The sequence below is a fragment of the Salvelinus fontinalis genome, chromosome 31 (genome assembly GCF_029448725.1).
Source record: "Salvelinus fontinalis isolate EN_2023a chromosome 31, ASM2944872v1, whole genome shotgun sequence".
Lineage (NCBI taxonomy): Eukaryota > Metazoa > Chordata > Actinopteri > Salmoniformes > Salmonidae > Salvelinus > Salvelinus fontinalis.
This window is the reverse complement of record NC_074695.1, coordinates 30,630,906-30,657,804: the sequence shown is the minus strand read 5'-3', so window position 1 is coordinate 30,657,804 and position 26,899 is coordinate 30,630,906. Positions and strand designations below refer to the sequence as shown.

Sequence of the window (26,899 nt, the reverse complement as noted above, 5' to 3'; positions counted from 1 at the left end):
GTGGAAGAAAAAATCTAACATTTGTAAGAAGAAAAATAATAATGAAAAATAAAACACTATCTTAAATAAGTGTTCAACCCCCTATATTAATACATATTAGAATCACCTTTGGCAGTGATTACAGTAGTGAGTCTTTCTCGGTAAGTCTCTAACAGCTTTGCACGCCTGGATTGTACAATATTTGCACAATATTCTTTAAATTCTTCAAGCTCTGTCAAGTTGGTTGTTGATCATTGCTAGACAGCCATTTTCAAGTCTTGCCATAGATTTTCACGTGGATTTAAGTCAAAACTGTAACTAGGCCACTCAGGAATATTCAATGATGTCTTGGTAAGCAACTAGTGTATATTTGGCCTTGTGTTTAGGGTTATTGTCCTGATGAAAGGTGAATTTGTCTGGAAAGCAGACTGAACCAGGTTTTCCTCTATCTTGCCAATGACAAGCATACCCATAACATGATGCAGCCACCACCATGCTTGAAAAAACTCAGTGATGTGTTATTTTGGATTTGCTCCAAACATTTTTTTTGTTTGTTGCAGTTTTACTTTCGTGCCTTTCTGCAAATAAGAAGCATGCTTTGGAATATTTTATATTCTGTACAGGCTTCTTTCCGTTCACTGTCAATTAGGTTAGTATTGTGGAGAAACTACAATGTTGTTGATCCATCCTCAGTTTTCTCCTATCACAGACATTAAACTCTGTAACTGTTTTAAAGTCACCATTGGTTAAATCGGTTTCCTTCCTCTCCGGCAACTGAGTTAGGAAGGATTCCTGTATCTCTGTAGTGACTGGGTGTATTGATACACCATGCAAAGTAATTAATGACTTCAAAATGGGATATTCAATTTTGACCCATCTACCAATAGGTGTCCTTCTTTGCGAGCCATTGGAAAACCTCCCTGGTCTTTGTGGTTGAATCTGTGTTTGAAATTCACTGCTCGACTGAGGGACCTTACAATTATCTGTATGTGTGGGGTGCAGAGATGAGGTAGTCATTCAAAAATCACACTATTATTGCACACAGAGGCAATGCAACTTATTATGTGACTTGTTAAGCACATTTTTACTCTTGAACTTATTTAGGCTTGCCATAATAAATGGGTTGAACACTTATTGACTCAAGATATTTCATATTTCTTTTATTCATTTGTAAAAGTTTAGTCAAAAGATTTCTCAAACGGCGTTATGCTTAGACCTAGTAGCTGAGGAATGGAATTGTTTTTCTGTTGTGCTGCATGTTAATTTATTTTGTGTGGAAAGAAGGTGTCTGTTTTGAGGGTATATTTGCATGCAACTAATTGCGTACCTTTTTGTGGTGTCTATCTTGTGTGTATAAATATATTGGTGTATTTATTTATATATTTCTGTGTGTGCTGCTGGTATTGCAGGGCAGTCCGCAGTCAGCAGCTGACTGGACTGTTTAAGTAGGGAGGCAGCACCAGGGCAGAGACCACCTTACACTGCCCAGACCCCCGCTCACCATCACACCCCCTGAAAGTACCAACACCCGTCATCCACTCCCGACACACTCACACTCTCTCTTTCCCTTGCCCTGTGCCTGTCTCTCTCCATTCTACCAAGTAGCCGGCCAGACCTTTTCTCTCTCTCTCGCTCTCTCGCTCTCTCTCCTGCCCTGTCGACATCCATCGAGCGTTCCACGCCTTTCTCCCTCAGCCTCCAAAGCCGTGCTGTCTGCCGTTACTGCTGCTGACCGTCCGTGTCTCTATCTACAACTGCAACAAGTTCCCTGGGACATTTTTGGAAACTTTTTCCTTAAGACATTTCTTTTTTTCCTATCTCCCTGGAGACGCCAGTGCATGTGGTGCTGTGTGTGAAAAGGTCTAGTGTTACTCTTTGCCCTGGGGGTCTCTGTACACCATTAACCAGAGGAGAAGACTACTTGACATCATGATCAAAGTTCAGCTGCTGCTTCTACTGGCCCTGGTCGGCCCCCTCTGTGGCGTCGCACACGCAAGTAAGTCAACACCCAGGGCTCGAGCCCTCATGGCACACTGTCTTTTCTGTCTGGCCACTCTGCCTGACTTTCACACTCCCACACCACACATCTCTTATCATACTCACACACCCTTTGTCTGTTTGGCTTGTATCCTGCCGCGTCGTGAATTTGAATCTTGGGGCTGCTCTTAGTTCTTTGTCCTTAGTTCTAAAGTTTCTTTCTCAAGGAAAAGTGAAAACACCTTTTTGGCTTGATTGATGTGTAGTTTATTTTGTTTTTCACAGTAGTTATTTTTTCATTTGAAATGTGTACAGCTGTGGTATTGGCCTCTTGTATTCTCCTCTAAATATAAGTTGTGCGTTTCATTTAGCAGTGAACTACTTTGGATCATCCTGAATGGAAAAAGAAGAGCTTTGGCCGAGGGTGTTAATGTAATAAAGAGGGGCGACTGGGTGGATAGTCTGTGTCGATTCTAACAGTTCCCTCTCTCTCCCTCCCCCCGCACTCCTTCCCCAAGCCTCGGTGAGGAGGAAAGTTGGATTCGGAGACACAAGGGGGAATGTGATGTAATGGTGCGAGGTCTTGTGCCTCGTGCTCATGATTTCTTGGCCGCCGACAGGGAGAAAAAGGAATATCCTTTGGAAGGCTACCAAACAGTGCTCGGGTCTGACCAAGTATACACACTGTACACGTTTATCCGAAAGCTTTACCCTCCCTATCTTTCTCTTTCCCTCTCCCACTCTCCCTTGCAAGTCCTAGGTAGGAAAGCCTTTCCCCATGGGGAGGGAGGGAGGAAAGTGAGCAGAGACAGAGTACAGAAGGGCTAGTTTGTGTGTGGGTATTAATAGAAAGTAGCTCTATATTTAAGACTGTCATATGGATGGGACCGGGAGAGAGAACACCCGGCTACGTGAGGGCTTAACAGGGAGGGCTGCTGCCTGCTGCCCCACCTCTACCGCATGTTGTTAGACTGCCATGGCCCACCGCCCCCTCCACATTTACCCATCTTTGGCAGGGTGTCAAGCTTTACCAGCCCCCCCCCCCAACCCCCACTCCGGCCACCCCCTCCTCTCCTACATTCCCCCACTCCCGGTTGATGAGTCTAGGGCCGCGCAGTTGAGGGGGGGTTATTTTTAAACGGCAACCTTTACCGACCAGACGCAGCCCTTTTCACGAAGGCCCATTTGGAAGAGCGTTAACTCTTAAAGCTGCTCCTCTCTGCTCCACGCCCTGACAATAAAAATAAAGATAACATGAGTCAATTAAGTAGAAAAACCTGCACATGCTCCGAAAAGAGCCTGTTGATTCTTTTTACCCAGTTGACTCCCTATGCATTCCTCTCCCAAGCCCCTCCTGGCTCAAAATGAGCTTTGTCAGAGCCGCTCGCCTTTAAAAGACTCACTCCAGCACATCTGGCTACAGATCCGGGTCAGTGCCCTCTGTCCACGCCTGCTTGTAAAGTGATTCAAGTGTGCCCTCACACACCACATACAGTGCATTCGGAAAGTATTCAGACCCCTTGACTGTTTCCAATTGTTGTTACGTTACAGCCTTAATCGAAAATCGATTAAATACATTTTTATCTTCAATCAATCTACACTTAATACCCCATCATGACAAAGCGAAAACAGGTTTAGACATTTTTGCACATATATTAAAAAATAAAAACAGATACCTTATTTACGTAAGTATTCAGACCCTTTGCTTTGAGACTCAAAATTGAGCTCAGGTGCATCCTGTTTCCATTGATCATCCTTGAGATGTTTTTACAACTTGATTGGAGTCAACCTGTGGTAAATTCAATTGATTGGACATGATTTGGAAAGGCACACACCTGTCTATATAAGGTCCCACAGTCGACAGTGCATGTCAGAGTAAAAACTAAGCCATGAGGTCGAAGGAATTGTGTGTAGAGCTCCGAGACAGGATTGTGTCGAGGCACAGATCTGGGGAAGCGTACCAAAACATTTCTGCAGCATTGAAGGTCCCCAAGAATACAGTGGCCTTCATCATTCTTAAATGGAAGAAGTTTGGAACCACCAAGACTCTTCCTAGAGCTGGCCACCTTGCCAAATTGAGCAATCAGGGGAGAAGGGCCTTGGTCAGGGAGGTGACCAAGAAGCCGATGGTCACTCTGACACAGCTCCAGAGTAACTCTGTGGAGATGGGAGAACCTTCCAGAAAGACAACCATCTCTGGTGCACTCCACCAATCAGTCCTTTATGCAGTGGTGTAAAGTACTTATGTAGAAAAACTTTAAAGTATGGGGTATCTGTACTTTATTTTACTGTTTATTTTTTTGACAACTTTTAGTATTACTTCACTAAATTCTTAAAGAAAATAATGTGCTTTTTACTCACTACTTTTTCCTTGACACCCAAGAGAATACTTGGTCATCTCTATTGCCTCTGTTCTAGCGGACTCACTAAAAACAAATGCATTGTTTGTAAATTATGTCTGAGTTTTGGAATGTGCCCCTGGCTATCAATACATTTTATAAACAAGAAAATGGTTCCGTCTGCTTTGCTTAATATAAGGAATTTGAAAGTATTTATACTTTTACTGTTGATACTTAAGTATATTTAGAACCGAATACTTTTAGACTTTTACTCAAATAGTATTTTACTGGGTGACTTTTACTTTTACTTGAGTAACTTTCTATTAAGGTATCCATACTTTTACTCAAGTATGGCAATTGCGTACTTTTTCCACCACTGCCTTTATGGTAGAATGGCCAGACGGAACCCACTCCTCGGTGAAATGCACATGACGGCCCACTTGGAGTTAGCCAAGAGGCACCTAATGAACTGACTATGAGAAAGAAGATTCTCTGGTCTGATGAAACCAAGATTGAAATCCTTCGACTGAATGCCAAGCGTCACATCTGGAGGAAACCTGGAACCATACCTACGGAGAAGCATGGTGGTGCAGCTTCATGCTGCGTGGATGTTTTTCAGCAACAGGGACTGGGAAGACTAGTCAGGATCGAGGGAAAGAGCAAAGTACGGAGAGATCCTTGATGAAATCCTGCTCCAGAACACTCAGGACCTCAGACTGGGGCCAAGGTCACCTTCCAATAGGACAACAACCCTAAGCACACAGCCAAGACAGCGCAGGAGTGGCTTCGGGCCAAGTCTCTGAATGTCCTTGAGTGGCACAGCCAGAGCCCGGACTTGAACCCTATTGAACATCTCTGGAGAGACCTGAAAATAGCTGTGCGGCGATGCTCCACATCCAACCTGACAGCGCTTGAGAGGATCTGCAGAGAAAAATGGGAGAAACAGGTGTGTTAAGCTTGTAAAATCAAATCAAATTTTTATGGTCACATACACATGGTTAGAAGATGTTAATGCAAGTGTAGCGAAATGCTTGTGCTTCTAGTTCCGACAGTGCAGTAATATCTAACAAGGAATCTAACAAATTCACAATGACTAGCTTATACACACAAATGTAAAGGGATGAATAGGAATATGTACATATAAATATATGGACGAGTGATGACCGTGCGGCATAGGCAAGATGCAGTAGATGGTATAGAATACAGTATATACCTATGAGATGAGTAATGTAGGATATGTAGACATTATTAAAGTGGCGTTATTTAAAGTGACTAGTGATACCTTTATTAAATCTATTTATTAAATGTATTAAAGTGGCCAGAGATTTGAGTCTGTATGTTGACTGCAGCCACTTTGTTAGTGATGGCTGTTTAACAGTCTGATGGCCTTGAGATAGAAGCTGTTTTTTAGTCTCTCGGTCCCAGTTTCGATGAACCTGTACTGACCTCGCCTTTTGGATGATAGCAGGGTGAACAGGCAGTGGCTTGGGTGGTTGTTGTCCTTGATGATCTTTTTGGCCTTCCTGTGACATCGGGTGCTGTAGGTGTCCTGGAGGGCAGGTAGTTTGTCCCCGGTGATGCGTTGTACAGACCGCACTACCCTCTGGAGAGCCTTGTGGTTGTGGGCGGAGCAGTTGCCGTACCAGGCGGTGATACAGCCCGACAAGATGCTCTTGTGTTTTAGGTGAAAAGCCAAAATTCTTCAGCCTCCTGAGTTTGAAGAGGCGCTGTTGTGCCTTCTTCACCACGCTGTCTGTGTGGGTGGACCGTTTCAGTTTGCCCGTGATGTGTACGCCGAGGAACTTAACTTTCCACCTTCTCCACTACTGTCCCGTCGATGTGGAAGGGGTGATGCTCCCTCCGCTGTTTCCTGAAGTCCATGATCATCTTCTTTGTTTTGTTGATGTTGAGTGAGAGGTTATTTTCCTGACACCTCCGAGGGCCCTCACCACCCTGTAGGCCGTCTCGTTGTTGTTGGTAATCAAGCCTTCCACTGTAGCGTCATCTACAAATTTGATGATTTGAGTTGGAGGCGTGCATGGCAACGCAGTCGTGGGTGAACAGGGAGTACAGGAGAGGGCTGAGAACACACCCTTATGGGGCCCCAGTGTTGAGGATCAGCGGGGTGGAGATGTTGTTTCCTACCTTCACCACCAGGGGGCGGCCTGGACCCAGTTGCACAGGGCAGGATCAAGACTCAGGGTCTCAAGCTTAATGATGAGTTTGGAGGGTACTATGGTGTTAGATGCTGAGCTGTATTTAATGAACAGCATTCTTACATAGGTATTCCTCTTGTCCAGATGGGATAGGGCGGTATTGTCGGACGGTATTGTCCTCAAAGCGAGCAAAGAAGTTGTTTAATTTGTCTGGGAGCAAGACGTCAATGTCCGCGACGGGGCTAGTTTTCTTTTTGTATTCCGTGATTGACTGTAGACCCTACCACATACGTCTAGTGTTTGAGCCGTGGAATTGTGACCCTACTTTGTCTCTATACTGACGCTTTGCTTGTTTGATTGCCTTGCGGAGGGAATAGCTACACTGTTTGTATTCGGTCATGTTTCCAGTCGCCTTGCCATGATTATAAGCGGTGGTTCGCGCTTTCAGTTTTTCGCGAATGCTGCCATCAATCCACTGTTTCTGGTTAGGGAAGGTTTTAATAGTCACAGTGGGTACACCATCACCGATGCACTTGCTAATAAATTGGCTCACCGAGTCAGCGTATGCATCAATGTTATTGTCTGAGGCTACCTGGAACATATCCCAGTCCACGTGATGGAAGCAATCTTGAAACGTGGAATCCGATTGGTCAGACCAGATTTGGATAGATCTGAGCACGGGCGTTTCCTGTTTTAGTTTCTGTCTATAGGCTGGGAGCAACAAAATGGAGTCATGGTCAGATTTGCCGAAGGGAGGGTAGGCGAGGGCTTTGTATGCATCGCGCAAGTTAGAGTAGCAATGGTCCAGAATGCTACCAGCTTGAGTCACGCATTCAATATGCTGAAAGAATTTAGGAAGCCTTGTTCTCAGATTAACTGTTAAAATCCCCAGCTACAATAAATGCAGCCTCAGGATATATGGTTTCCAGTTAACATAGAAGTTCTTTCAGGGCCGTCGTGGTTTCTGCTTGGGGGGGATATACACGGCTGTGACTATAATCTAACAGAATTCTCTTGGTAGATAATGCGATCGGCATTTGATTGTAAGGAATTCTAGGTCAGGTGAACAAAAGGACTCGAGTTCCTGTATGTTGTTATGATTACACCATGAGTCGTTAATCATAAGGCATACACCCCCGCACATCTTCTTACCAGAGAGATGTTTGTTTCTGTCACCGCGATGTGCGAAGAATCCGGGTGGCTGTACCGACTCTGACAACATATCCCGAGTGAGCCATGTTTCCATGAAACAGAGAATGTTATAATCGCTGATGTCTCTCTGGAAGGCAACTCGTGCACTAATTTCGTTCACCTTGTTGTCTAGAGATTAGACATTGGCGAGTAATATGCTCGGAAGCGGTGGATGGTGTGCTCGCCTTCTAAGTCTGACCAGTAGGCCGCTCCGCCTGCCTCTCCTGCAGCGACCGCGTTGTTTTGGGTCGGCCTCTGGGATTAGATCCAATGTCCAGGGTGGAGGTCCGAGCAAAGGATCCGCTTCAGGAAAGACGTATTCCTGGTCGTAAAGTTAGTAAGTTGACGTCGCTTTTATATCCAATAGTTCTTCCCGGCTGTATGTAATAACACTTGAGATTTTCTGGGCTAACAATGTAAGAAATAATACATAAAAAAACTAATTACTGCATAGTTTCCTAAGGACCTGAAGCGAGGCGACTATCTCTGTCGGTGCCATCATGCGTCATTCCCAAGAAGACCCGAGGCTGTAACCGCGGCCAGAGGTACTTCAACAAAGTACTGAGTAAAGGGTCTGAATACTTATGTAAATGTGATATTTCAGTTTTTATTTGTAATAAATGTGCAAAAAATGTCTTAACTTGTTTTTACTTTGTCATTATGGGGCATTGTTTGTAGATTGATGAGGGAAAAAACAACTATTTAATCAATTTTAGAATAGGGCTGTAACATAACAAAATGTGGAAAAAGTAAAGTGGTCTGAATACTTTCCGAATGCACTGTATGAGACGTGGGCTGTAAAATCAACTCAGGAAAGCATCTCTTACGTCACCAGCGTGCCTTTTTTAAGCTATCAAAAGTTTCAAGTTTGAAGTTGTAGGCTTGCCTGTTTTATGCCAAATCTGTGTGGAGAGAAAATACAGATCTGTCTGAGTTTTAGTCAGCCAAGGTGGAGGCTATTTTAGCTTGTGAACGCAGTAGCCCCAGACAGAGGTGTAGTTTGGTGTGGCAGGCACTGACAGAGAGGGTAATTCAGTCCAGCCATTAGGCCAAGGGGGCACCTCCACAACATAGCCAAACCAAGGGCTTGTGTGTCTACACTGTCAGCATGAACATGAATGTCTCACTCCTCTTACACCTACACCACAGGCCCAGACACAGTGAAGAGAAGAAAGAAAAAAAGACATGACTGCATAGAAACTTATGGTATCATTAATAATGGGTTTCTGGACTTTAACTTGATATATTTCTTGTGGCTCCTTTTAAGCCATCTCAATTCACATTGCTGTATTTATTATATGCAACTTTTCAGGGAAGTTAGGAACCAATACACACTGGCAGTTAGGAAAGCCATGACTAGCTTTTTCAAACAGAAATGTGCATCCTGATGCACAAACTCCCAAAAGTTCTGGGACACTGTAAAGTCCATAGAGAATAAGAGCACCTCCTCCCAGCTGCCCACTGCACTGAGGCTAGGATACACTTTCACCATTGATAAATCTATGATTATCGAGAATTTCAATAAGCATTTTTTTATTTTTCAACGGCTGGCCATGCTTTCCACCTAGCTACCCCAACCCCGGTCAAATGCTCTGCACCCCCCCCCCCCCCCCCCCCACAGCAACTTGCCCAAGCCTCCCCCATTTCTCCTTCACCCAAATTCAGATAGCTGATGTTCTTAAAGAGTTGCAAAATCTGGACCCCTACATATCAGCTGGGCTAGACAATATGGACCCTCTCTTTCTAAAATGATCCGCCACAATTGTTGCAACCCCTATTACTAGCCTGTTCAACCTCTCTTTCGTATCGTCTGAGATTCCCATAGATTGAAAAGCCTGCCGTGGTCATCCCCCTATTCAAAGGGGGAGACACTCTAGACCCAAACTGTTACAGACCTATATCTATCCTACCCTGCCTTTCCAAGGTCTTCGAAATTCAAGTTAACAAACAATCACCGGCTATTTCGTATCCCACCGTACCTTCTCCGCTGTGCAATATGGTTTCCGAGCTGGTCATGAGCTGGTCTGGTCTGGTCATGGGTGCACCTCAGCCACGCTCAAGGTCCTAAACAATATCATAACCGCCATCGATAAAAGACAATACTGTGCAGCCGTATTCATCGACCTGGCCAAGGCTTTCGACTCTGTCCATCACCGCAATCTTATCGGCAGACTCAACAGCCTTGGGTTCTCAAATGACTGCCTCACCTGGTTCACCAACTACTTCTCAGACAGAGTTCAGTGTGTCAAATCGGAGGGCCTGTTGTCCGGACCTCTGGCAGTCTCTATGGGGGTGCCACAGGGTTAAATTCTCGGGCCGACTCTTTTCTCTGAATACATCAATTATGTCGCTCTTGCTGCTGGTGATTCTCTGATCCACCTCTACGCAGACAACACCATTCTGTATACTTCTGGTCTTTCTTTGGACACTGTTAACAAACCTCCAGACGAGCTTCAATGCAATTCAACACTCCTTCCGTGGCTTCCAACTGCTCTTAAATGCAAGTAAAACTAAATGCATGCTCTTCAACCGATCGCTACCCGCCCGCCCGTCTAGCATCACTACTCTGGATGGTTCTGACTTAGAATATGTGGACAACTACAAATACCTAGGTGTCTGGTTAGACTGTAAACTCTCCTTCCAGACTCACATTAAGCATCTCCAATCCAAAATGAAATCTAGAATCGCTTCCTATTTCGCAACAATGCCACCTTCACTCATGCTGCCAAATATTCCCTCGTAAAACTGACTATCCTACCGATCCTTGACTTCGGCGATGTCATTTATAAAATAGCCTCCAACACTCTACTCAGCAAATTGGAGGCAGTCTATCACAGTGCCATCCGTTTTGTTACCAAAGCCCATATACTACCCACCACTGCGACCTGTATGCTCTCGTTGGCTGGCCCTCGCTTCATATTCGTCGCCAAACCCACTGGCTCCAGGTCATCTATAAGTCTTTGCTAGGTAAAGCCCCGCCTTATCTCAGCTCACTGGTCACCATAGCAGCACCCACCCATAGCACGCGCTCCAGCAGGTATATTTCACTGGTCATTTCCAAAGCCAACTCCTGCTTTGGCCGCTTTCCTTCCAGTTCTCTGCTGCCAATGACTGGAACGAATTGCAAAAATAACTGAAGCTGGAGACTTATCTCACTCACTAACTTTAAACATCAGCTGTCAGAGCAGCTTACAGATCATTGCACCTGTACATAGCCCATCTGTAATTAGCCCACCCAACTACCTCATCCCCATATTGTTATTTTTTTTGCTCCTTTGCACCCCGGTATCTCTACTTGCATATTCAACTTCTGCACATCTATCACTCCAGTGTTTAATTGCTTAATTGTAATTATTTCGCCACTATGGCCTATTTATTGCCTTACCTCCCTAATCGTACTTCATTTGCACACACTGTATATATACTTTTTTATTGTGTTATTGACTGTACGTTTGTTTATTCCATGTGTAACTCTGTGTTGTTTGTGTCATACTGCTTTGCTTTATCTTGGCCAGGTCGCAGTTGTAAATGAGAACTTGTTCTCAACTGGCCTACCTAGTTAAATCAAAATAAAAAATAAAGAATTCCTATTAGCTGCTGCCAAGAGGAGGGAGAAAAGGGGGGGTTAACTTAATGTACTGTTAAAGTTGACTTAATAATAGATTCATGAGTTTCACTCGATTTATCGCTATATTTGTTTTGGGGACTCAATATTTTGCAGCAGTCAGCTTGAGAGATATATTGGTGATATTTAGTCTATATATTTTTTAAGTTCACAGGATATACGTCTTGATAGAAGTCTTGTGCCATTGGTGGCCTCAGTTATGTTGTCCAGAAGAGGACTGTTCAACGTCTATTTTTTATTTACATTCGGTTGAGTTGTCAACTAACGCGAATTCAACGTGAAATCAACAAAAATGTCACCATGTCATTGGATTGAGATTAAAAGTTGGCTGAACAAAAATACTAAATCTCCTTATGTTGATGACTTTTTGCAAATCCAATAAGTTTTCCACGATTCTGCGTCATCACCTTAATTTTTTCTGTTTTAAATGATGTGGAAACAACGTTGATTCAACCAGTTTTTGCCTAGTGGTATATTTCTACTCGAGGAAAAAAACATGGCCTGTATGTGGACACTTTTGCGTCTAAGATAAGAGCCAGTGGGAATATTCCACTCTGGCTATCAGACCTCTCCCACTCAACTTAAAGTGCAACTCCTACGGTTAGCATGGGAGGCCAGCGGTTCTGGGTATGCCATACCGTGATGAGATGGGATGGGAGGATACCTCCCCAGCTAAGGAACAACATTCTTTGGCTCTGGGACCATAGCAGACACACTCCCTCATACATCTGCAGATGGGCCCTACCTGTCTACAGACAGCTTAGCACAGGCCTATCTCCCCCCTAAACTTACACACACGCATGCAACACACACACACACACACACACACACAGAGACACACACAGACACACGGGGGACCCTCAGTGGCAGCTGATGGTGATGGATCTGTCCTGCTATCTCTCCCTCTCTCACAATGTATATTTTTCTCTCTCCCCCTCTCTGTTGTTCTCCCTCACGATGCCATAACTGTCCGACAGGCAGGATCCCGACCCAATACGGGCCCCACCGCTTCTCCCGGGGCTTTGCTGTATTCTGTCACTCTCTCACTTTTCACTCTCGCCCATTTGCCTGTTTGCCTGCCTTTTATGGTCCCCCCTCCTCCCCAAGGATCGTGTTTGAGAGAAATTTTAAAGCAGGGTCATCGAGACAGACTTTTACTGCTCAGCGGTGATTTAGGGAGCTGATGATACCTACACACACACACACACACACACACACACACACACACACACACACACACACACACACACACACACACACACACACACACACACACACAGACACACACACACACACAGACACACACTGAAACTCAAGCATTCACACACCAGTTGAGGCTGGTGGGAGGAGCTATAGGAGGACAGGCTCCTTGTAATGGCTGGAATAGAATAGGTGGAACAGCGTCAAACATTGTTTGATACCGTTCCATTAATTCCATTCCAGCCATTACAATGAGCCTGTCCTCCTATAGCTCCTCTCACCAGCCTCCTCTGTCACACACACATCTGCTCTGAGGTCAGGCTTTAATGGGACATTAAACCTGAGACAGACTGTGGAACTAGGCCCCTGTTCATGGAACAGGATGAGTGAGAGAGTGAATAAATGAAAGTGGCTGCCGCTGGGCTCTATATTGTTCCGGCTTCAATCAACCCTTTTACACCGCTCTTGCTCCCTCTCCACCTCGCCCCGCTCTCCTCTTGCAGAGCTAACGTTACAGCATTCCCCAAATCTTTATCAGGGGCAACTTCATTCATGGGGTGGAGGCAGGGCAGGGAGAAGATGGGGAGAAGAGAGAGAGAGAGAAAGAGAAGCATAGTGGTAAGGAGGGAGGGAGAGAGAGGGAGACAGGGCAACAATCCTGTTCTCTTACTCACAAGCACAGCTGTATTAGCCAGCACAGTTGGAAGGAAATAGTACTTAGAGCTTATTATGAGCAGCGGATATAATGGCACTTTATCATTAGATTTTCCAAACAAACAGCAAAGTCGTTGGAGAACAAACATTTTGTTATATTTGAACTTTCTTGTTGCTAATGAGAATGTGAGCAAATAGGTGACTAAGAATAATGGGGCAGTTGCGGGACAATGAGAGAGAGAGAGTCAGTTATTTTAACCTCGTAAAGCATTCTCTATTGTGAAGGGTTTTGAAGAATCACTGGAAAACGGCAAAGAAATTATGTCAGTTTCTAAGTTTAGACAGATCGGAGTTCAGAGAACTTTCATATTGCAGATTTGAAAGGGCAAAGAGTACTCTCAGGAAAAAGGAGAGACTGCAGCAGAACATGTTGCAAGTTTGCAGGTTTACCATAATTTCAGTCCTCCACTAAAATGGACTTCTACTTAATAATTTTGAAGCTGCGCTGTCCAAGCAAGTTGTGGTCTGGAAGGGATCAGACACAGATAGGACTTGATTTGTAGAGTGCTACAGTAAGGTCTCACTCAGCTTCTACTTTGCGGTCCAACCCTTCGAACAAAGAGGCTATTCTTATTACAAGTGGGTTCATACAATTATAGGATAGATTATAGTACATTTCACTACAAGCATTGACATTCCACTGAGCTCAGCTCAAAGAGCTTCCTTTCCAACTGTTATTGCCATCCAAAAATGGCCAGATGAGAGGATTTTTATTTAGTTTGAGATCGTGCAGATCTTTGGTCTCTCTGGTAACATCACAAACAACTAATTCCAACACATCCGAGTAATTTGGATCCCGTTTTCTCAAGCAATGCGCAACAACTGCTAAGCACCTACTGTAGTTGTGTTGTTTTATACTGAATTGTCCATTGTTTCTTACCCCTATTGGTGTTTTAATGGTATGCCCTCATCTGCTGACTTCCTGCTGTCCCCATCCAGGGCCTGTTAAGGTGGAGACTCCATGAACAGCAAATGAGGCAGAGGGTGTGGCATGCAAGTGCGCAAACACGGCCCAAGACAGGATGGAGAGGGGTGGGTGGGACTGGGAGGAGGGAGGGAGGACCAATGTTTGTTCAGTCATGGGATGTGGCAGTCATGTTCTCACTGCTACTGATGAGTCAAGCCTTAGGCTGGGAGAGAAAATTACTGGGAACATAATGTCAAGGAAGAATGTTAATATTCACGTAGTTTTTCTCTCAAATTATTTCACCATGCCTTTGCAATGAGGGACTTTCCAACCGTCATTCTCTTTCCAGCTACTACATTTCAAAACTATTGTGAAATGACAGAGAAACCAAATGGTGAATAGGACTCCATGAGCTGTTGTTTAGGATATTAACATCACATTCAAAAATAAATGATAGTAGTACAATGTACAAATGTAGTCTCTCTCTTCAGCGTGTGTGAATATTGTTAATTTGCCTCTACCAATCTCTGACCTCTCTTTGCCTCTCGTCAGGCACACTGGTGACACCAGTAGAGCTGGTGACAGATTCCCCTGCTGTTCCCGAGGCCACCGAGCCCCTCAAAGAGGAAGATCCCATAGTCACCCATGCCCCTTCAGCTGAACCCGAGGCTGCGGCCGAGGATGTCGTAACGGACACCCCTGCCGCCGAGGATGTCGTAACGAACACCCCAGCGGCCGAGGATGTCGTAACGGACACCCCAGTGGCCGAGGATGTCGTAACGGACACCCCTGCCGGAGAAGAAACCGCTACTGAGGCTGCTGCCACGGAAGTCGCTCCTGTGGAGACCGAAGCCCCTGCCACTGAAGCTGCCAAGCAGGAGGCGGCCACAACTAACGCCCCTGCCATCATCACCGAGGCCCCGGCGGAGCCCGAAGCCAAGGCCACGACAGCTGCAGAGGTGGAGGAACCAGAGGGTAAGGACTGAGGATCTCAGGACAGGAGATATCTGTAATTAGATAGATATAGAGAGATCATGAAACTGAGGAAACCCTCCCAATGCTACAGTCTGTCTGCTCCCATATAGGGGAATCAAATAGAGGCCAATGATATGTAGAGCACAAGACACCATGAGATTGCTTTGCCCCATTCTCCCTTAATTTTAATTATTTCCTTTCAGTTGATTTTGTCTTTGTTCTGTATTTCCCTCTTTACATCTATCTTTTCCTTCTCTCGGTTTCCTTCCTGTTCTTTCACCTAACGTGTTGTTGTGTCCCTATTGAGGTCAGTCTGGTGGAGTAACTCAGCCTTTGTGTTCCTTCCACAGAGGGTATGGGCTCTGGACAAGTGGTTGGTATTGGGATTGGTGCATTGGTGGCAGTGATCGTTGTCATCGCCGTGGTGATCGCCGTGGTGAGGAGAATGGGCAAATACTCGTAAGTACCTCCAAGGGATGCACATATGGAACTAGATTGAGTGCAGGCATGCACGTGAACGCATACACAGTGTGCACGCATACACAGTGTGCATGTCCTGTTTGCCTTGTCATGATCTTAGTAGAGGACTAATAATGCTGTAGAAGCATGAAACTACCATAAAACCATGCATAATACTCTTATATTTCCACAACTTACGCATGCAGATACATAAAAATGGTATCCCGAGTTCATCTGCCTCTGGGGAAGTAGATACAGGGCCAAACTATCCCTTTAAGCCACAATGGTGAAATTGGTGTACGGGTTGTTACGAAGAATGTGTTTTAATAGGTAAGACACAACCTGCATCACTTTTCAACCATAACTGGTCCTCTGAACATAATATATTTGAATCAAAGATTCAATTAGAAGTGTCTGAATTCCTTTGAAAAGGAAGTTGTATTTATGAACTTTTTAAATGGGAACAAGAAGCATGTTCCAACAGAGCGCTGCTGTACTCTCTACATCACCTCTTCCTCTGAGAATGCTGTCATGTCTGGGGATGTGCTTGCCTGCTAACGGGGAGCGTTTTCTATGCCATAGGGCTGCTGCTGCTGCTGCTGCTGCTGCTGCTGCTGCTAAGAAAAGGGCTGCCAAAAAAAGGAGCATCTTGGTTTCTATAATTTTCTCTTTGATTGTTTCCCAGTTAACCATCTTAACCCCCTGACTCTCCATGATCCAACGTCACAGACACATAACAAAGGTTGCATCCCAAATGGCACCCTATTCCCTGCACTACTTTCAAAAGTAGTGCACTATAAAGGAAATAGGATATAATTTGGAATGCAGACAAACTGTCCGTCAGACAAACTGTCCGACAGGCTGTTAGTTACTTCTCCTCTCTAAGACATCCACTCATGGGCCCATGAGCCATCGGGTATTGTTCATTCACTGAAACAGGTGGCTCTATTTGAGATGAAATGTCAGCGCAACACCTCATGTATTAAGTTAGTAGGTCCATTTGACAAATGGTTTCCCAGCTGTGGTGGCAGAATTTTCCGCAACACAGCCGTTTGGCTTTACATCGTCAGTTTCCGATTGATTATGTTGCCAATGTCAATCACATATTGGTCTGAAACCGAGTAGCAATTCAAGGCTGTCCTCTTGAATGTTCTATCTCGATAAATAATTCAAAGATATTTGTTGTTGTCGTTGGTCCATTTTAAAACGCTTTGTATGAATTGACTAGATATGGAATTTAATACATTTTACTTTCACAAATTCCATGATTTCAAGTCTGTTTCTCCTTATTTAAAACCATTCAAAACAAATTATATCCTTATCCCAGGCCCAAAATGTCTGTACAGTGTCCATAACCAAGATAACACCCAGTATATTGAGGTGTGTGAATTAATTAAATTACATGAATCCATGCTTTTATTTCCTCATTTTGGGGTCAATGGAGACTCCTTATATTTATGAATGAATATTATATTTATGAATGAATGAATAAAACTACAGTATCTACTAAAAGGAATGTTCTGTATGTGCTGTTATCTTTAAAATCATAAATCAAGTATGTTTTTATATTTTATTTTCCAATCCATCTTCTTCAATCATCGACTGACATTTTTATGATGCATAACCAGATGTTTATGTGTGTTGGCCTGTTTGTCTTACTCTCTCGTTCTTCTTCTCGCTTCATCCCTCAGCCCCTGAGGAGAAAGGCTGCAAGACAGGAAGTCCCCAAAACGTTCTGGCAATTCTGATCTATGTAATTTCCTGTCATTAAACAAGCATTCTACCAGCACTCTAACTTAACCAGGATCTTGGACTGTTGACAAAAGGAGGGGATGATGTGTGGGGGAGGATGTTTGCCCGCCTCTCCTCTTCTCCCCCAACCCCAAGACATAGCCATTGACATCAACGGTCCTGTACAACCACACAGCAACCCCCCCATATCAACAACCAAACTGAAAAAAGGTTGCCCACAGGATGTAACATTGAATTTCAGGGTCCTTCATTTGGATTTGTAAAAATAAGTAAGGGATTATCTCACTTGTGGTAGAAAACGCTCTCTCATATGCAAGGGTGTGTACATTAACACAGATGTGCATTTGAGTTGGTGAAGAGGACCTATACAAGAAAAAATGGGAATATGGAAAAAAGGAGATGGGAGAGAATGTTGTGAATTCCATAGGGTGTATATACCATGCAAAGGGACTATAGTTATTACTTTATCATATGTTGCAGTTGCTCACTATAGCATTCAGTATATGGAACATTGCAAAGCAGCCAAAAGCTATTGTGGCCAATGGACCTAACTGAAAATCCCTTTGAAAAACCAACCACATTAGCATTTTGTCACCTTAACACCTAGCCAATGAGTTCCTCACTACAGAAATGTTCCAACAACTATATGAAGCACTGTATGCAGAAGTTGTTTTGACATTGTGCTCATGTTCTGAGGGTTAGCGAGGGGCTAATTAAAAGACGTCTCATTTGCAAGTGTAACGTGACATTCTGCCAGCTTTAACACTGACATAAAAACCTAGTACATATCTGTGAAATTTAGCAGAAGGGTTTGTGCCACTGTCTCTGGTATTCTCTGGATAGTTTGGAGATGTTACTGTTGAAGTACATTAATATGAATTGACTGTACTTTAACTGCCACCCATTCCAATAGGACAGTTTTGACGACTTCGGGTTTCACCAAAAAATGTGTTCCATGTACAGGTAGTGGTTATCAGCCCCCATTCTGCTAGCATTGTCTTTTATAATGTATCCACCGTACTTCTGCTTACTTTAGTTGGGATAGAGTATACCAAGCAAAAATACACACAGATTTTCTTCATAATCGTTAGTAGTCATTAATGGGTGTAAAAATCATTGTCTCAACTTAGCTCCGCTTGCTTTAAGAACTCAGTTAATAAGTGCACTGAATGAGTGATGATAATTGTTTAATGAATCCGCTTTAGACACTGCAATCGTTTGCGACGACATTTGTTTTCTGCTTTTGCTCCATATTATCAACTCTAGGTCTTTAATTTTACTGTCTGATTTCTTCAAGTCTTTTTATTTAATTGCAGTGTGTTTGTTCATACTGTTTCAATAAAAAAGTGAAAACACTCCACAAATATACACTGACTTACGACTGTTTTTTTTTTTAAGTCTGCATTGGTAGAATTGAAATGTTGTATTGTCTTTGTTGCTCCTTTGTTTCTTAGCTGTTGCTTATCAAATTTGTTTCCATGACACTTTCTAAAGTAAAAAAATTCACAAGTAACTCCCTAGAATGTCGAACACCAAATAAGTAGTGGTGAAACAGCAAGGAATTAATTAGCTCATGACACTGCGATTTTTACCTCAAACTGTTTCCCACATACTTTAGTGTAAAAGTAGCACACACCACTACCCAGCTTGCAGAAGTCGGCGGCGAAAGCTGATTGGTCCAGTCAGGTAATGCACAAAATTACAACACTGCTCCAGTGAATCAAGACAAACAACAGTCAAATGCAGTCCCCGGGGGGGTTGTATGGGTTGCTTGAGACCGTTGAGTCCGTTGGTTGGCTGTCGACACCCGGGGTGGTTCTCTGACAGTTAGGTGTGTATTTTTATGATGTGTTGCGGAGTTTTTCGTACAGCACTGCTAACTTGGGGCAGCGCTCCAACAGTGAGCTGTGAAGCACACAGAGCTGGCCTGTGTCTTGCTCTCTCCTCCATGTGGTTTTAGGCAGCGTCCCAACGCCCACTGCCGCAGTCCGCCAGCTTCAGCCCCCTTTACCTCTGCTCTCTCTCTCTCCACACTGGGAACAATGGAGTCTTTTGAGAGGGAGAAGATGGAGAAGCTATGGGTCGTTGTGAAGCTCACCAGCTCTGCTCTCCTTCTGCCAGTACACATGTAGCCTAAATGGGCTTCCCCCCACGACCCACAGGAGGTGCTACGGCAAATTCTGTACATTGCTCCAGGGTGGAGTCACTTCCTGGGCTGGCCTCATGTTGATGCACGCACTCATATACACATACAGACATATCCAATGCAGATGTACACACATGTAACACAACTATATACATTATAATGTACAGAGACAAACACTTGACTCTCATACAATGCATTCGGAAAGTATTCCAACCTATTGACTTATTCCACATTTTGTTACGTTACAGCCTAATTCTAAAATTGAAAAAGAACTAAAAAATTTCCTCAATCTACACGCATTACCCCATAATGACAAAGCAAAAACAGATTTGTATACATTTTATGCATAAAAATAAGAATAAACTGAAATATAAATATAATTCATAAGTATTCAGACCTTTTACTCAGTACTTTGTTGAAGCACCTTTGGCAGTGATTACAGCCTCAAGTCTTGACGCTACAAGCTTGGCACACTTGTATTTGGGGAGTTTCTCCCATTCTTCTCTGTAGATCCTCTCAACCTCTGTCAGGTTTGATGGGGAGCGTTGCTGCACAGCTATTTTCAGGTCTCTCCTGAGATGTTAGATTGGGTTCTAGTCCAGGATTTACCTCGGTCGCTCAAGGACATTTAGAGACTTGGCCTGAAGCCACTCCCCCTCGTTGTCTTGGCTGTGTGCTTAGGATCGTTGTCCTTTTGTAGGTGAACCTTCGCCCCCGTCTGAGGTCCTGAGCGCTCTGGAGCAGGTTTTCATCAAGGATCTTTCTTTACTTAGTTTCGATCACCTTTCCCTCGATCCTGACTAGTCTTCCCGTCCCTGCTGCTGAAAAACATCCCCACAGCATGATGCTGCCACCACCATGCTTCATCGTAGGGATGGTTCGAGGTTTCCTCCAGATGTGACGCTTGGCATGCAGGTTAAAGAGTTCAATTAGATATTATATTAGACATTAGCAAACTCTAAGCAGGCTGTCATGTGCCATTTACTGAGTGGCTTCCGTCTGGTCACTCTACCATAAAGGCCTGATTGGTGGAGTGCTGCAGAGATGGATGTCCTTCTGGAAGTTTCTCCCATCTCCACAGAGGAACTCTGGAGCTTTGTCAGAGTGACTATCGGGTTCTTGGTCACCTCCCTGACCAAGGCCCTTCTCCCCCGATTGCTCAGTTTAGCCGGGCGCCCAGCTCTACGAAGAGTCTTGGTGGTTCCAAACTCATTTAAGAATGATGGAGGCCACTGAGTTCTTGGGGACCTTCAATACGGCAGACATTTTTTGGTACCCTTCCCCAGATCTGTGCCTCAACACAATCCAGAGCTCTACGGACAATTCCTTCGAACTCATGGATTGTTTTTTGCTCTGACATGCACTCTCAACTGTGAAACCTTATATAGACAGGTGTGTGCCTTCCAAATCATGTCCAATCAATTGAATTTACCACAAATGGACTCCATTTATGTTGTAGAAACATCTCAAGGATGATCAATGGAATTAGAACACACCAAAGCTCAATTTCTCGTCTCATATCAAAGGGTCTGAATACTTATGTAAGTAAGGTATTTCTGTTTTCAATTTTTTTATACATTTGTAAAAATGTCTAAACTTGTTTTCGCTTTGTTATTATGGGTATTGTGGCTGTAATGTAACAAAATGTGGAGAAAGTCAAGTGGTATGAATACTTTCCGAATGCACTGTATACATGCGGGTACATACTGTACAAATACACGCACGCACGTGTGCAGTACACACACAAACACAAAGACAAAAGCAACACTCATGCAGAAGCCCAGAGAGGCACAGACAGCCACACAAAAAAATCTGTCATGTCCGTCTGCACACACATTCACTCAGATAAAGCTACCCACCCACACTGAAATGTACACACACATTCACTCAGATACAGCTACCCACCCACACTGAAATGTACACACACATTCACTCAGATACAGCTACCCACCCACACTGAAATGTACACACACATTCACTCAGATACAGCTACCCACCCACACTGAAATGTACACACACATGCAACTCGCTGCCTCACATGTACAATATCTCCTTCATAAGCTCCCACTTACGTGTGCAGGTGTAAACATGAGCTTTGTGTGTGTGTATGTGTGAACTAAAGCTTTGTGCTTGTGCCCTCCTCCCTGGGTTTTTATGGTTGCCGCCTCCCCCCCAACCTCACTATTCACTCACATGCACAGCCCCCAACCACAGGCCCCTGTCCTGCTCACTAGGTGACGGACTGTTGCACAGGCCTGTAAACTCAGAACGGCAGAACAGAGGGAAAATATGCAGCACTACAGTAACCCAGGCAAGCAGAAATATTCCAATAGAAAGTCCCAATAGATCTTGTGGAGAAAAACAATACCTGTACCCTAGATTATCCAGCACCCACTATGCAGAAGTGAGTTAATTTGTGACTGGAAAGGTGATAGTGTTATAGGCCAGGGTTCAATTCCAACCAGGCGTTGTTGACAACGCGCGTTCCGACATTTTGAAATTCACGGTAAACGCTGCATATGTCAGCTCAATCGGAAATGACCTTTACATGTCAAGCACGCTACAACACGCGATCGGATTACATCCTGGCATTAATGTAAGAAAGTTTGTACATGTATGTATGCAAATGTATGATAAACTCAGCAATAAAAGAAACGTCCCTTTTTCAGGACCCTGTCTTTCAAAGATAATTCGTAAAAATCTAAATAACTTCCCAGATCTTGATTGTAAAGGGTTTAAACACTATTTCCAATGCTTGTTCAATGAACCATAAACAATTAATGAACATGCACCTGTGGAACGATCATTAAGACACTAACAGCTTACAGACGGTAGGCAATTAAGGTCACAGTTATGAAAACTTAGAACACTAAAAGAGGCCTTTCTACTGACTCTGAAAAACACCAAAAGAATGATGCCCAGGGTCCCTGCTCATCTGTGTGAACGTGCCTTAGGCATGCTGCAAGGAGGCATGAGGACTGCAGATGTGGCCAGGGTCAATAAATTGCGATGTCCGTACCGTGAGACGGCTAAAAAAGCGCTACAGGGAGACAGGATGGACAGCTGATCGTCCTCGCAGTGGCAGACCACGTGTAACAACACCTGCACAGGATCGGTACATCCGAACATCACACCTGCGGGACAGGTACAGGATGGCAACAACAACTGCACGAGTTACACCAGGAACGCACAATCCCTCCATCAGTGCTCAGACTGTCTGCAATAGGCTGAGAGAGGCTGGACTGAGGGCTTGTAGGCCTGTTGTAAGGCAGGTCCTCACCAGACATCACCAGCAACAACGTCGCCTATGGGCTGGACCAGACAGGACTGGCAAAAAGTGCTCTTCACTGATGAGTTGCGGTTTTGTCTCACCAGGGGTGATGGTTGTATTTGCGTTTATCGTCGAATGAATGAGCGTTACACCGAGGCCTGTACTCTGGAGCAGAATCGATTTGGAGGTTGAGGGTCCGTCATGGTCTGGGGCGGTGTGTCACAGCATCACACTGAGCTTGATGTCATTGCAGGCAATCTCGACGCTGTGCGTTACAGGGAAGATATCCTCCTCCCTCATGTGGTACCCTTCCTGCAGGCTCATCCTGACATGCATCCTCCTGCTAAATAATTGACCTACTTGGTAAGGAAGAGGGGAGGACATTGTCATATATGAGTATAACATGATAATATTGTATTGTTAACTCCTCCCTGTACGGATATAACTTTGTGTACCCTGTTAATTATGAGCTAAACTCTTGACAGTATGTAAATACTTCTATTGTTTCGGTAAAAGTTGTAGCCTTTGTTTGTATTGTCATGATTGCTGATATCTGTGGTGTGATCGTCTGGTATATTATGTGTATTGTATATTGTAAAACATTTATTCAAATGTTCATCCTAAAAATAAAAAAATACATTTTATAACAGTACTACTTGTTACAGTACTAGTTATGTATACTGAACATGTTCATATGAGGAAATCAGTCAATTTAAATAAATAAATTAAGCCCTAATCTATGGATTTCACATGACTGGGAATACAGATATGCATCTGTTGGTCAAAGATAACTTTAAAAAATGGGTCTTACAATGCCCTCAGTATCTGTCAACGTCGTGTATATAGGTGGCAGGGAAGTCAGGCGCAGGAGAGTTAAACGAAGTGTAAATGGAGACTTTTAATAAATGTCCACATAACATGCTCCAAACACGAAAATATACATACATAAAATATACAGGGGTACGAGGACCCGTCGCTCACCTATACATCAACAATCAACACTTGACATAAAACAATCTCTGACAAACACATGAGGGGAAACAGAGGGTTAAATACACAACAGGTAATGAATGGGATTGACAACAGGTGTGTGGGAAGACAAGACAAAACCAATGGAAAATGAAAAATGGATCGATGATGGCTAGAAGGCCGGTGACGTCGACCGCCGAACACCGCCCGGACAAGGAGAGGCAACGACTTCGGCAGAAGTCGTGACATTACCCCCCCTGACGCGCGGCTCCAGCAGCGCGTCGACACCGGCCTTGGGGACGGCCCGGAGGGCGAGGTGCAGGGCGATCCGGATGGAGGCGGTGGAATTCTTTTAACATGGAAGGATCTAAAACGTCCTCCACCGGAACCCAGCATCTCTCCTCCGGCCCGTACCCCTCCCAGTCCACGAGGTACTGAAGGCCCCTCGCCCGACGTCTCGAATCCAAAATGGATCGAACAGAGTACGCCGGGACCCCCTCGATGTCTAGAGGAGGCGGAGGAACTTCACGCACTTCAGCCTCCTGGAGCGGGCCAGCCACCACTGGCCTGAGGAGAGACACATGGAACGAGGGGTTAATACGGTAATTAGTGGGCAGTTGTAACCTATAACATACCTCGTTCACTCTCCTCAGGACTTTAAACGGCCCCACAAACCGCGGACCCAGCTTCCGGCAGAGCAGGCGGAGGGGCAGGTTTCGGGTCGAGAGCCAGACCCTGTCCCCTGGTGCGAACACCGGGGCCTCACTGCGGCGACGGTCTGCGACAATTTTCTGGCGCCTTATGGCACGCTGAAGGTGGACGTGGGCTGCCTCCCAGGTTTCCTCAGCGTGCCGAAACCAATTGTCCACCGCAGGAGCTTCGGTCTGACTCTGATGCCAAGGAGCCAGAACCGGCTGATACCCTAATACACATTGAAAAGGGGTAAGGTTAATGGAGGAGTGACGTAGCGAGTTCTGGGCCATCTCTGCCCAGGGCACGAACTTCGCCCACTCCCCCTGCCGGTCCTGGCAATAGGACCGCAGAAACCTGCCCACATCCTGGTTAACTCTCTCCACCTGCCCATTACTCTCGGGGTGAAAACCTGAGGTAAGACTAACCGAGATCCCCAGACGTTCCATGAACGCCTTCCAGACCCTTGACGTGAACTGGGGACCCCGATCAGACACTATATCCTCAGGCACCCCATAGTGCCGGAAAACATGTGTAAACAGGGCCTCTGCAGTTTGTAAGGCCGTAGGGAGACCGGGCAAAGGGAGAAGACGACAGGACTTAGAGAACCGATCCACAACGACCAGGATCGTGGTGTAACCCTGTGAAGGTGGAAGATCAGTCAAAAAATCCACTGACAGGTGCGACCACGGCCGTTGAGGAACGGGTAAAGGTAGAAGCTTACCTCTAGGCAGGTGTCTAGGAGCCTTGCACTGGGCGCACACCGAACAGGAGGAAACATAAATCCTCACGTCCTTAGCTAAAGTGGGCCACCAGTACCTCCCATCAAGACAGCGCATCGTCCGACCTATCCCAGGATGACCAGAGGAGCGTGATGTGTGAGCCCAATAAATCAATCGGTCGCGGACAGCAGACGGAACGTACAAACGACCAGCTGGACACTCAGGAGGAGAGGGCTCTGCACGTGACGCCCGCTCAATGTCCGCATCCAGCCCCCACACTACTGGCGCCACCAAACACGACTCTGGGAGTATGGGAGTGGGATCCATGGGCCGCTCCTCTGTGTCATACAGCCGAGACAATGCGTCTGCCTTGACGTTCTGGGAGCCTGGTCTGTAAGTAAGCGTAAACACAAAACGAGTGAAAAACATGGCCCACCTTGCCTGGCGAGGATTTAGTCTCTTCGCCTGCCGGATGTACTCCAGATTGCGGTGGTCAGTCCAGATGAGAAAAGGGTGATTAGCCCCCTCAAGCCAATGCCTCCACACCTTCAAGGCTTTTACGACAGCTAACAGCTCTCGGTCCCCCACATCATAGTTTTGTTCCGCCGGGCTGAGCTTCTTCGAAAAGAAAGCACAGGGGCGAAGCTTCAGTGGCACACCCGAACGCTGAGAGAGCACTGCTCCTATCCCAGCTTCGGATGCGTCCACCTCTACTATGAAGGGCAAAGAGGGATCCGGATGAGCCAACACAGGCGCCGAGGTAAACAGAGCCTTCAGTTGTCCAAAAGCCCTATTCGCCTCGGCCGACCACCGCAAGCGCACCGGTCCCCCCTTTAGCAGTGAGGTAATGGGAGCTGCAACCTGACCAAAACCCCAGATAAATCTCCGGTAGTAATTGGCAAACCCTAAAAAACGCTGCACCTCCTTTACCGTGGTTGGAGTCGGCCAATTACGCACGGCTGTAATGCGGTCGCTCTCCATTTCCACTCCTGAAGTGGAAATCTGATGCCCTAGGAAGGAGATGGATTGTTGGAAGAACAAGCATTTCTCAGCCTTGACATATAGATCATGCTCCAACAGGCGACCTAGCACCCTGCGCACCAGGGTCACATGCTCGGCGCGTGCAGCGGAGTATATCAAAATATCATCGATATACACCACTACACCCTGCCCGTGCAGGTCCCTGAAGATCTCATCTACAAATGATTGGAAGACTGATGGAGCATTCATCAACCCATATGGCATGACCAGGTACTCATAATGACCTGAGGTGGTGCTAAATGCCGTCTTCCACTCATGACCCCTCCTAATACGCACCAGATTGTACGCACTCCTGAGATCCAATTTTGTGAAGAAGCGGGCCCCACGCATTGACTCCATTACTGTATTAATCAAAGGTAGCGGGTAACTATATTTTACCGTGATTTTATTGAGATCTCGATAATCAATGCACGGGCGTAAACCGCCCTCCTTCTTCTTCACAAAAAAGAAACTCGAAGAGGCGGGTGAAATGGATGGCTGAATGAACCCCTGACGCAGGGATTGAGATATATGTATCCATAGCCACTGTCTCCGCTTCCGACAGGGGATACACGTGACTCCTGGGATATGCAGCGTCTACCAGGAGATCTATCGCACAATCCCCCTGTCGATGGGGTGGTAATTGATGCACGGCGAGTGCATCAATTACGAGTGCCAAATCGGCATATTCTGGGGGAATGCGCACGGTGGAGACCTGGTCTGGACTTTCCACCGTAGTAGCACCAACGGAAACCCCTACACACCTACCTGAGCACGCTCGCGACCACCCCGTGAGAGCCCTCTGTG

The 26,899-nt window shown here is 45.3% G+C and overlaps 1 protein-coding gene across 2 annotated transcripts; it reads left to right on the top strand.

Moving 5' to 3' along the window:
* Window positions 1-1,471: 1,471 nt before the first annotated feature.
* Window positions 1,472-18,642, top strand: LOC129830031 (skin secretory protein xP2-like). 2 transcript variants are annotated; one of them, XM_055892180.1, is made up of 5 exons: window positions 1,472-1,975; window positions 14,641-15,063; window positions 15,414-15,522; window positions 16,105-16,174; window positions 17,214-18,642. In XM_055892180.1, exons 1-5 carry the CDS (start codon window positions 1,909-1,911, stop codon window positions 17,268-17,270), a joined length of 726 nt encoding a protein of 241 aa, XP_055748155.1. In that variant the 5' UTR covers window positions 1,472-1,908; the 3' UTR covers window positions 17,271-18,642. The 2 variants fall into 2 exon arrangements, with proteins under 2 accessions (XP_055748155.1, XP_055748156.1); XM_055892181.1 differs by lacking the exon at window positions 16,105-16,174 and having other exon boundaries at window positions 1,475-1,975.
* The last annotated feature ends 8,257 nt before the right edge of the window (window positions 18,643-26,899 follow it).